Here is a 12,302-nt window from a genome sequence, read left to right on the forward strand (position 1 = left end):
CTCTTGATTTATTACCTCAGTAAACATTGTAAACATGAGTTTATGGTCTCAATCTCTAGTTTCAAGTCTTCTTCAATACAGCATGATGTTCATTTAGTACATTATGGTCCATTTAGAGTCACACAGACCATAAAGAAGTAGAGTCATTTTCTCATAGACTTCTATACAACCAGAGGAGTCGCCCCCTGGTGGACACTAGAGAGAATGCAGCTTTAACACTTGAAGCACTGACTTCACTCTTCAGAACTGGAGGTTGCCTCCTGGTTGTGTAACTGAAGCTTTCGAGGTGTTTTTCTTCGGGGGTCCCCCTGCACATCGGTTACCATGGTAACACACGAGGCAGGGCTTCCTGAGTCTCTACAAATAAAATGTGTCGTGATCGTGGCCTCCCAGTCGGTTCATCATCTTTAATCTGTCACTCTTTGATCCTGCATGGAGATCATGTGACTCATTCATGCGCTCGCTCTCTCTCTCGTTTACCTCCTGCATCTATTTGCACTGTTTTAAATGTAAATGTGTTTTATGAATAGAACTTATCAAAATGACAAATGTAGCTTCATGTTTTGTCCATGTGAGTGATTTAAAGAGAAGCTGTTCAGCTCTAAATAACCGAAGCCAGTGACACGGTGAGGAGCTCCACCGTGACGTCCTTTTATGGACCGTAACCTGATTAAAGTCTTTTTACTGAAGTAATAATAATGATAACAGCATTTGTTATAACCGGTAATAACTGGTAATATCCGGTAATAACCGGTAATAACCGGTAACGTTTCCGTCCTCTGTGTTCTTCAGGGCTCAGCTGATTCCTACACAAGCCGACCGTCGGACTCGGATGTTTCCCTGGAGGAGGAGAAGGAGGGCGGCCAGCAGGAGAGGGAGCAGCAGGCCACCGTCCAGCTCGAGAGGGCAAAGGTCAGCTTGTATTCATTCACTAATATCTACACCACAGTACCGTACTGAGTATGAAACTCAAAGAAAAGAAACCAGACTCAGTCTCACCGACTGCTGTCACAAACCGGGCTCGTAAATGACAAACTGAGCTTATTTAAATAGAAGAAATGTCGTGAGGTGCATTTAAACAAAGAAGAGGGAGAAACTGAAGAGGGACTAAAGCTGCAACAAAACCAAACGGGTTCCTGCCCCTTGAAGAAAACCTGACAAAATATAATACAAAAATCCAAAATGTCACCTTTGTATCTGGGGGAAAAAGTTTGGAACATTTTTTATGTTGTTGTAATACTAATGTTGGCCACAAGAGGCTGAAGTGCACCGCGATCACGTGTTCTAAATTGGACTAAAAGCATTCATATTTTTATATTTTTTCTTTCAGGTAAAGACTTTTTTCACATGTTCTTAAGATGAAATAAGATTTACTTCATTGCAATAATGATGCACACAGCTGCAATGTGCTCCAATGCAGCAGCACCACTAGAGCCCGGACCACCAGCCGGGCAGCGCCACCTGTTCTCCACTCATCAACCAACACACGAGAGAAAACTAGCTAGAGCGGCCTTTGTCTTCCATAGAAAACAGCAGCAGTGCTACGATAAGAAGTCAGCTGGGATGCTGCCTTTAACACCAGCAAAGGACACCATGTCACCTGCCATACATATTAATATTTCAACAAATGAAGTCATGATCAATTATAGTTCAATTAAATAAAGCCAGTAAAATAAAATGATTTCTAAATATATATATATATTTTAACAAATTATTTAATCGTAAACAATAGTTTAATTAAGCCAGTAAATAAACAGAGAATGTAATCATGTTCCCTCTAACGGCCTCGTAGTTCAAAGCATAAGAATTCAAAGGATCAAAGCTGAAGAGAAGTGTTTGAAGCAGACATCTTTGTAGAAGACTTGTTGGCTTAGGAGTGAGATTCCCCCCCGCTGTGTGCTGGAGTGATCACCTTCATCAGGAGCTCTGAAATAGCTCCTCTTCATCAGCGGCCACCCGTTGCTGTGGGCTGTAATAACTCTCTCTGTGTGCTTCTGTTCACGCTTTAACCCACAACATACACTCTGACAGCATCCTGATGTAACGTCTCATGTCCTGTGAGATGAGCTCTCTATTACATATTCATGTTGCCTCCTCACTGCTGCGATCGCTCTTCTTCTCGCTGCCGTCATGCAGACTAAAGCGGTGGCGTTTGCCGTGAGGACCAACGTGAGCTACTGTGGCGCTCTGGATGAGGACGTCCCGGTGGCCGGCACGGCCGTCTCCTTTGATGCCAAGGACTTCCTCCACATCAAAGAGGTACAGCTCCAGTGATGCTCAACCTGTGGCTCTGTGTGCAGGATCTAGTCCTCTCCATCCTGGTTTATGAATCACATTTATTATAAGATATCGGCCACATTTAGAAAATAATGTCAACAGCCAAACAAAGAAAATCTGATCTGACCAATAAATCAGAAGTGAGCACGTTTAGTGGAATGTAGCACTTCCTCTCCATGTTGGCTTAAAAGCTTCACTTCTCTTGACATAAAGGTCCATTTAGTAGCAGCTCTGGAGCTTTTGATCACCATACTTCACTCTTTCTTTGCCAGCTGACGTGCTTTAATACACATTGTGTCAGCAGAGTAAAAGACTCTCAGGTCATGGTGTTTCTTTCGCCTCCACCTCAGTTAGTTTCTGGTAAAATGAAAGATATTTTATGTGAGAAGTGCATGTTTTAATGAAGGTTTTAGATATTGCAAACCCAAGTTTTGTGTCTTAAGACGATATTGATTGATAAAATGAGTTTACTGGATGTGATTGTTAATCTAATCCCAAATAAATACACATGTTTTTAATGAGAGATTGTTTCTCCATCTCCCAGAGTAATGTTTCTTTTGTCCTCTCCGACTACAGAAGTACAACAACGACTGGTGGATCGGCCGTCTGGTGAAAGAAGGCAGCGACATCGGCTTCATCCCGAGTCCTCTGAAGCTGGAAAACATCCGAATCCAGCAGGAGCAGAAGAGAGGACGCTTCCACGGGTGAGATAAGGAGGAATCAGCAGCACATACTGCAGAGATGAAAAGAGGGATAAAGAGAGTCGGAGGGTTTACAGAGTAAAATAAACTTGGCAGTTAAGAAGGAGAGGAAGTCAGGAGGAGGAAAGCCGAGCTGTGTGGTCCGGCCTCTCAGAGGTGCTTCTGGATCTGGGCCACGACAGAATGTTTCCGTCAGATGGCGTGATGTGTTTCAGCCACGAGGCCTGTAGAGACGTAGACTGCCATCGTCTTTCCTCAGTTACACTGGTGAGAGAAAGAATGATATTTAACTCTTCTCTCGTTCTATTGGCTGCCGTCCTCGTAGCAGTAAGTCCAGCGGGAACTCCTCCTCCAGTCTGGGAGATGTGGTGTCGGGGACATTCAAGCCGAACCCAAACTCTGCAGGTCAGAGTCTCTCTAGATCTATAGATCTGACATGTTTGTGTCTGTATTCATTCAACGTCTGTGTTATTGTGATGCTTCAGAACGTCTGATGGATTTCCACTTTCTCACCTGATCTTTCATTTATTTTTCAGGAAAGCAGAAACAGAAAGTGGTGAGTATCAACATCAACATTCAGGAGCTAAAAACTACTTGTACAAAAAAAACAAGTTTAAAATAATAAAATAAGTAAAGAGTCGACAACTTTACCTCTTGAGATCTAAACAATGACTTTTATTAACATTTGTGTTCTTTGTAAGTTATATGTAGAGTGCAAACATCAATAACATGGATGAATGTGTCAACATTAATAGACTCTACATAGACTCTACATTCTCTACATCAGTCCACCAGTTAATTTGATAAATGTTAACCAATTCATTTTTCATGCTTTCATGATTTCCTGCTTTTCATTGTTTTATATCGTATTAAATGAAATACCTTTGAGGATGTGACTTTGGACTTTGATAGGCAGGCTGCCTGTTTACAGAGACACTCATGAATATTAATTCTTGACTGTGTGTGTGTGTGTGTGTGTGTGTGTGTGTGTGTGTGCAGGCTGAGCACGTTCCTCCGTATGACGTGGTTCCCTCCATGAGGCCGGTGGTCCTGGTGGGACCGTCCCTGAAAGGTTACGAGGTAAAGACGCACTGCAGCTCCAACAGCTCACATCAATGCTTTCATTAACCAAATATATTAATACACAATATTTAAAGGCATTTTCTTCATCACTGTGTGAGGCCTTTTTTATAATTTGAAGTCTTATTGTGTTTTATTATGATAGTCACAAACAGCCAGGTAACCAGACCGACGTTGATGAAGGAAAGATCATTATTTGATCAGATCATTATGGTTTAGGTCCAAGAAGTGCACTCTGATAGTGAAATGTTGAATCAAAGATGGATGCAGCTCTGATTGAGGTGAAATAACTCACATGTTCCCTCTTTGAGTGACAAACATAAGGGGCAGAAATGAACAATTGCAGAGAATATTTACTGAGAAGAATCCAGCTGTGCTCCAGGACGGTACTGGCCATTCAGAACCACAACATGTACTGACGGGGAACCACTCGCTTAACTCATCTAGGGTTCCTTGCAATTCATTGGCTCACCTCTCGTAGGGAAGACTTCATAATAATTTATCATACCACGTAGCTGGGTGTACCTGCAACCAAACATGTGCAGCATAAAGCATGGTACAGCATTTGCCTTTATGAGGCTTTAATAACACTAGATCGTTATGGTGCTCACCACCTGATCACAGCCCTGCAAGCTTCACCGAGCTGCAGGCTCTTTACCCTCCTGACTGATGCTGTAAGAGCAGCTCTGTATTTTATATTATTCCTGTGATTTAATTCCTTCTGTTTTATACAATATTGCCAGTCTGATTTGTGTGCCGGTCAGCTCACAGGTTAGTCAGAGCGTCCTCTCTCTGTCCTGTGAGAGCGTTTCACCGTTTCTGTCTCTGAGAGACAACTGCTTGTTTGAATTAACTTCATCACAGCGACAATCACATCATGTTGATGATTTGAACAAGTGCCTTTGTTCTTTGAGCCTCTGACTTTGTGTCTGTCGTTGTGTTTTGTTGTAGATATGAAACTTTTTACTCGTTAAATAAAAGACAAAATAACAAATACAATGATAACTCCTTCTGACGCTGCTGAGCTACATTAAAGCTGACTATCAGTGGATGTTTGGAAGCGGGGGGGTTAACAGAAGAGGAGGAGGAAGCTCAGAGTCGGTTGTCATGGAATCACAGTCTCCCAATACTGGTGTTGCCGTGGTAACAACCTTCTGGGTAAACTGCATCAGTCTGAATGAGCGGAGCTCGGTTTGAAACTAGAAACAGAGAATAATGTGAGCAGCACGGAGGACCGAGCGGCTCCAACGCTGCAGTGAGACGGAGAGATTCACGCTCTTAATCACGTTAGAATGCTTTTCTTTCTCGGTTTATTGATATTATTTCTACAATTTAATAAACCTCATGAAATACAAGATTCTGTGTCCGCAGCTGCAGTTGCAGTGGAAGAAGTATTCAGATCCTTTGCTTTAGTAGAAGTAGCAACACCACAAATGTTCTGCAGTTAAAGTTATTTCTGTAGTCCAACAGGAAGTCATCATCACTGGTTCCTCCTCAAACAGCCAATAGGATTCTTCCATTCGATTCTGGAATATTACATAAAATAATCTCTGAGTCAAACGATCGTTCATGAATCTTCCAGGTTTAGTTCATCAAGATAATCTTCACTAATGAACTCCACTTTTATAATGCTTGAAGCTAACGTTAGGCTAGAAAGGAACTCAGCATCAAATATAAAGTAAAGTACAAAATAGAACATTGAACTTGAATTTAATTAATTTAGCTGAATTTAAAATACAGCAGACCGTAAATGTTCTTATGAGGTGGAACTGAATCACCGTTTGGAACCATAAGGACTCATGTTAACAGAAGTCATTTCCATCTGACATCTCCTCCGTGTTTCAGCTCAAAGGACACGTCGCCCCCGACAATCCTCCGTCACCGTCGTCTCATTTCCTATAAATCAGGTGACAACTGGCAGCCGACACACAAAGCGTCGCCTGTTTGGATTCATGTTCTCACGGCCTCGAGTCTAACAGACCAGCAGGAGGAACGTCTGTCTTTAAGGACGACCTTCTCAAAACAGACACTTCCATCTTGAATTTCTGTTTCACTTCCAGGCCTCGCTCTGGTCACTTTGCAGTTTCCCCCCATTCATCACGTGTGTGTCGTAGCGACCCTTCCCATTGTAGCTCTTAATCACTTTATTTAATGTGGCCCATGTTCGCTCTGCAGAAGAAAAGCCAGAAGGAAAGATTAGCTGTGTCGGTCAAGTGTGTAATTAAGGGCTGCACGGTGGTACGGTCGCCTCACAGCAAGAGGGGCCCGGATTCGATTCCCGGGATAGACGTGTGGTCTTCTGTGTGGAGTTTGTATGTTCTCCCCCGTGTCGGCGTGGGTTCTCTCCGGGTTCTCCGGTTTCCTCCCACAGTCCAAAGTCATTGATGACTCTAAATTGCCCTTAGGTGTGGATGTGAGCTGTCTATATATGTCAGACCTGGACAGGGTGGACCCTGCATTCGCCCAATGTGAATAATACCAAGAGTCCATATTCAGTAGTGCGAGGATGTTGAAGCCTCTTTTGTTTGCTTGCAACATGCCCGACACTTTGTCTTTAATGTTCTTCTCTTTTTCCTCTCATGTCCTCCTCTTCCTCCCCTCCTCCTGGCTGCAGGTGACGGATATGATGCAGAAGGCTCTGTTTGACTTCCTGAAGCACCGGTTTGACGGAAGGTGAGCAGTCAAAGCCCCCCCGCCGTTACAGTTCATAAACCTCCTCACGCCGCTCTGTGACGCGTGTGTTTTATGTGTTGTTGCAGGATATCCATCACACGGGTAACAGCTGACATATCGTTGGCCAAGAGGTCAGTACTAAACAACCCCAGTAAGAGGGCCATCATTGAGAGATCCAACACCCGCTCCAGCCTGGGTAAAGCTACAGGAACTCTTCCCCCTCAATGATGTGCATGTCTTGTAGGTGTCGAGAGTGTTTTTTACGATTCTGCCTTTTATCCTCCGTCTTGTTCATAGCTGTTCTGCTGCATGTTGTCGTTGTGTCTTCTTGCAGCAGAGGTCCAGAGTGAAATAGAGAGGATCTTTGAGCTGGCCAGGTCTCTGCAGCTGGTCGTGTTGGACGCAGACACAATTAACCATCCAGCACAGCTCATCAAGACCTCGTTAGCGCCCATTATCGTCCACGTTAAAGTGTCCTCGCCTAAGGTGAGATTTAAGGCTTCGATCCCGGATAGACATCCGTCAAACTGTGCTGATTCAGCACGTGTTGCCCTTTCCTAGCTGTATCGAACGACAAAGCGAGGAATCTCTGTCTCTCTGTCTCTGTGTTTTCCGCATAATGCATAAGTTAATTATTCTATTATAGCTGTTATTATTATTATTTGTCATCATGTTTTTATTTTTATTCTTTGGGGGGGGAGTATTTCCTGTACCGATCTGAGGGTCCCGGGACAGAGGATGTCGTATGCTGTACAGATTTTAAAGCCCTCAGAGGCAAATTTGTGATTTCACTGTAACATTTTAAAAAGAGATATCTCCAGAACCGCCCATCCGATGGATAATGGATTGTACTTGTATATCTCTTTTTTAGTCTTCCGACCACTCCAAGCGTTTTAATACTACATGTCATCATTCACACATTCATACACTAATGGGAGGGGCTACCTGCCCATCAGGACTTTAGCTAGACATTCATACCCATTCACACACTGTCATTTTGGGTTAAGTGTTTTGCCTAAGGACACATTGACATGGACTAGTGGAACCGGGGATCGAAACACCGATCCTCTGATTGAAGGACGACCCTGCTCTACCACTGAGCCACTGAGAATAGTCTGTGTGCAAACTAACTTCACACCAAGTTCCTAAGCTATAAAGACTTACAGTTACACCTCGAGGTAGACGGCCAGTCCACGCCTTTACTTCAAGAGTTTACCAACTTGTGTAAACAGTGTCACAGCTCTTTGTCAATACGTTGTATTTGTCTTTTTAATAACAAGCTCCTGCACACTTGGCGGATGTATTGCTGGAACCGAGGGAGTGCTTTGTCAAATGTGTTGAGATTTGACCTGATGCTAGTCGCTAGAGCTATCTTTAATATCTTTAATATCTTTAATATCTTTAATATTTATTTTTGACACTTTTAATTGCGTCCAAATTGGTGACGCTTTCAATGTTGATAAACTTTGAATAAATAATGGAACAGCATTCTTTGCAACAGGATGCAGGGCTTTGTTGTCCGCTCAATGGAGCCACGGCTCTTTTACTGCAGTTCACTTTTGCTGCTGGATTCTGGATGTACTAACGTTTCAAGTCAAAGACTCAATACCTCCAAGTCTGAGGCCATTGGGTTTCTATCTGAAAACAATGGATTGCACCCTCTGGGTTGGGAGTGAGTCACTGCCCCAAGCAAGGGACTCCACGTATCTTGGGCTCTTGTCCACCGGTGAGGGTAAAATGGAGCGGGACATGGACACTCGGTTCAGTGCGGCGTCAGCAGTGATTCTGCTAAGCCTGCTGCCCAAACGACCAGCCCCGAAGAAGCTGAAGACAATGGATGGAGGGACAACCAAACTCTTCTTCACTTCCCTGGAGTCAAAGAGCAGTGAGCAGTTCTCGACAACGCTGCAATAAGCATGCAATCTGTACGCCCTGAGCGTCTACACCCCCAACGGGCACTGCACTAGTCTTAAAGCTGGAGGTGGTGTCTTTTGGGGATTGAATCTGCACACTGGCAGTGAGGAGAAGTCTGAGGCGTAGGGCATGACTTTTAGACGTGGTAGCCGTTGTTTAATCCATAATTGAAGATATTTCCTAGTGTTTTTCTACTGTTTTAATGTGCTTACCACAGGTCCTCCAGAGGCTGATCAAATCAAGAGGGAAATCTCAAAGCAAACACTTGAATGTGCAGCTTGTTGCCGCGGAGAAACTATCACAGTGCCCTTCTGTGAGTGAACTTCAAACTTTTAAACTTAAAACAACGCAGCAGCTGCTTAGTTCTTTTTCAGCAGTCATGAAGCTTCTCATTCCTCTCTTCCTTTCCCACCACAGGAGATGTTTGATATTATTCTGGATGAGAACCAGCTGGAAGACGCCTGTGAACACCTGGCAGAGTACCTGGAGGCTTACTGGCGTGCTACACACACGTCACTTAGCACGCCACTCAACCCGCTGTTGGGACGCAACCTGGGCTCCACCGCTCTCTCCCCGTATCCTGCTGCCATTCAGGTGAACCTGTCAAATGAAAACATTGTAAACATGAGTTTATGGTCTCAATCTCTAGTTTCAGGTCTTCTTCAATACAGCATGATGTTCATTTAGTACATTATGGTCCATTTAGAGTCAAACAGACCATAAAGCAGGGGGTGCTTTAGGGCGGGGCTACACGGTGAACGACAGGTCGCTGCCACTACCAGAGCTGTATACTTGTAAAATGTTTCCTTATTGATGGAATTCAATAAGGAAACTGACTCTTGCCTCACGAGTCTTGTGAGGTAACACTCAGTTTCCTTATTCCTTGCCTCACATTACAAAAGGTAGTTTTAAAATCTATTTACTCGTTTTTGTCAAAACAGCTTCATTATTGAAATGAAAAGTAATGCTTGATAAATAAACCAGGTGTTTAAAATAGTCTCTGCTCGCATTACTCTGATATCATATGTTTTTATGCCCATATCTAATTTTAAATCATTAATGTTTCTGTGTAAACATAATATTCCAGACTGAAAACCCATGTGCCGTCCTCTTTTTTTACCTTTCTCCCCCCCTGGAGAACTCGAAATGTCTGAGAGAAAGCCCTCAAACACATGATTTGACAGTGGGACAGCCCTAAACCTTTATGGTATTTGCGGGAACGCGCTTCATAGTCTGTGAATCTTGAAGTGTGGATGTTGGGATTGGACCAGAAACAGTGGTTTCTGATGGTGAGCCAAAAAAACGTCAAAATTTCCCTAGAAGATTCTCTAAACGCTCCTGCAGTATGATCCACTCGTCTGCTATCCATCCAAGTGCTCAATGTGTGTCATGCTCTCCTCAAGTAGCAATCTATTGGTTTTGTGTACAGGCACATGAATTGTCACGTCACTAAGGATTCAAATATTGCTGATTGCTAATGGAAAATTGATTAGGAGACTTGTTCGTGGTGGACGCAAACATTTTTATAAACCTGATTACGTGGTTTTATTGCCTAAACCTCACTGTTCATGGTTGTGTTGCTAACTGTACGTAGTTATTTTAAGGCCAACCATGATGTTTTTCCTTAACCTAATAAGTGGTTTTGTTGCCTAAGTCTATCTTTCGTTTTAAAGTAATGTCGCCCCTAAACAAAGGTTGTTCTGAGGGACACTAAAACAATTTGTGTCCCCTGTAAACGAAACCAATAGATTGCATTTCGTGACTTTCATGAAATGCCATGACACTGTTGTATTTTAACGGTGTTTACATTCAATCAAACGAAGACATTCGATCTCATTTCTGCAATACTTTAGAAAACCTTTTGCCAACGTTGTATCATGTTTAACATCATGAATCATGCAGCTTCTGTATATATTGCTGCTAAACTGTTTACCAAATCAGTGTTTTCTCTCTCAAACAGGCCCAAAGAAACCGCAACAGCAACCACACAACGACGGACCTTTCCCCCGTTGAGCGCCACAGCCTGATGCCCGCCGATGAGAACTACCATAACGAGCAGGCTCGGAAAAACCGCAACCGTCTGTCCTCGGGCTCACAGCACAGCCGGGACCACTCGCCTCTGGTGGAGGAGGACTACCAGGACCCCTACCAGGATTCTTACAAACCTCATCGCAACCGGGGGTCCCCGGGCGGCTTCAGCCAGGACTCCCGGCACCGGCACTGAGCCGTCGGCCTGCTTGTCTTTCTCAAACCAACAACCGTGGACAGAAGAGTTTGAGGCATTCTCGCTGTAACAAAACTACTACACTCATTTGGACTTTAACAACCTCCTGTCGATGTGTAGTACCTCGTTTTCCATTTGGCCTTCTGCCAAATGAGCATTTGAACCTAAATAATATGGACTGGAAGTAGCACAAGAGCAGAATAGTTGCTGGACCTGATCTGCCCCATGATGTGGCTTGTGAGTGAAGTTCAGTAGCAGGTGATAGTGTGCGACGTTGGCTCTTCTGGACCCTCTCAGCTACAGTAGCAGGCAGGAAGGACTGTGATTACAGGCCGCTATACCGGCCTCAAGCCAGAGCCACGTGGTCAGCCAGCCCAGTATCACTGCAGATTGTGAAAAAGTTACAAAATGTAATCTATAGGTTTTGCGTTCAGGGACATGAATTGTCAATTATTTTCTTGTCGCTTAGGATGCAAATTATGCCAATGGAAAGTCAATTAGGATCCTTATTCCTGGTTTTGTTGCCTAAGCTAACCGTTAGTTTTGTTGCCTAAACCTAACTGTTGGTTTTGTTGCCTAAGCTAACCGTTGGTTTTGTTGCCTAAACCTAACTGTTGGTTTTGTTGCCTAAGCTAACCGTTAGTTTTGTTGCCTAAAGTTAACCGTTGGTTTTGTTGCCTAAACCTAACTGTTGGTTTTGTTGCCTAAAGCTAACTGTTGGTTTTGTTGCCTAAACCTAACCGTTGGTTTTGTTGCCTAAACCTAACTGTTGGTTTTGTTGCCTAAACCTAACCGTTGGTTTTGTTGCCTAAACCTAACTGTTGGTTTTGTTGCCTAAACCTAACCGTTGGTTTTGTTGCCTAAACCTAACCGTTGGTTTTGTTGTCTAAACCTAACCGTTGGTTTTGTTGTCTAAACCTAACCGTTGGTGTTGTTGTCTAAACCTAACTGTTGGTTTTGTTGCCTAAACCTAACTGTTGGTTTTGTTGTCTAAACCTAACTGTTGGTGTTGTTGTCTAAACCTAACTGTTGGTTTTGTTGTCTAAACCTAACTGTTGGTTTTGTTGCCTAAAGCTAACTGTTAGTTTTGTTGCCTAAACCTAACTGTTGGTTTTGTTGCCTAAAGCTAACCGTTGGTTTTGTTGCCTAAAGCTAACCGTTGGTTTTGTTGCCTAAACCTAACTGTTGGTTTTGTTGCCTAAAGCTAACCGTTGGTTTTGTTGTCTAAACCTAACCGTTGGTTTTGTTGTCTAAACCTAACCGTTGGTTTTGTTGCCTAAAGCTAACCGTTGGTTTTGTTGTCTAAACCTAACTGTTGGTTTTGTTGTCTAAACCTAACTGTTGATTTTGTTGCCTAAAGCTAACCGTTGGTTTTGTTGCCTTAACCTAACTGTTGGTTTTGTTGCCTAAAGCTAACTGTTGGTTTTGTTGCC

At 43.4% G+C, this 12,302-nt stretch overlaps 1 protein-coding gene across 2 annotated transcripts; it reads left to right on the plus strand.

The window, feature by feature from the left end:
- Positions 1–928: 928 nt before the first annotated feature.
- On the plus strand, positions 929–11,257 carry LOC116400952 (voltage-dependent L-type calcium channel subunit beta-4). 2 transcript variants are annotated; one of them, XM_031879071.1, is made up of 11 exons: positions 929–2,259; positions 2,854–2,981; positions 3,304–3,383; positions 3,515–3,534; positions 3,978–4,058; positions 6,673–6,731; positions 6,818–6,927; positions 7,066–7,217; positions 8,863–8,958; positions 9,063–9,239; positions 10,606–11,257. In XM_031879071.1, the coding sequence occupies exons 1-11, from the start codon at positions 2,131–2,133 to the stop codon at positions 10,867–10,869; spliced, it is 1,296 nt and encodes a 431-aa protein (XP_031734931.1). In that variant the 5' UTR covers positions 929–2,130; the 3' UTR covers positions 10,870–11,257. The 2 variants fall into 2 exon arrangements, with proteins under 2 accessions (XP_031734931.1, XP_031734932.1); XM_031879072.1 differs by having other exon boundaries at positions 3,307–3,383.
- Positions 11,258–12,302: the final 1,045 nt, after the last annotated feature.

The sequence above is a fragment of the Anarrhichthys ocellatus genome, unplaced genomic scaffold (assembly GCF_004355925.1).
Source record: "Anarrhichthys ocellatus isolate YVR2014 unplaced genomic scaffold, GSC_Weel_1.0 scaffold223, whole genome shotgun sequence".
Taxonomy (NCBI): domain Eukaryota; kingdom Metazoa; phylum Chordata; class Actinopteri; order Perciformes; family Anarhichadidae; genus Anarrhichthys; species Anarrhichthys ocellatus.

Excerpts from the sequence above, each read along its gene's own strand:
- LOC116400952 (XM_031879071.1), top strand. The coding sequence starts at position 2,131 with ATGCAGACTAAAGCGGTGGCGTTTGCCGTGAGGACCAACGTGAGCTAC. Across the intron at positions 3,535-3,977 it reads GAAAGCAGAAACAGAAAGTG|GCTGAGCACGTTCCTCCGTA; the intron begins GTGAGTATCAAC and ends GTGTGTGTGCAG. Across the intron at positions 7,218-8,862 it reads TTAAAGTGTCCTCGCCTAAG|GTCCTCCAGAGGCTGATCAA; the intron begins GTGAGATTTAAG and ends TGCTTACCACAG.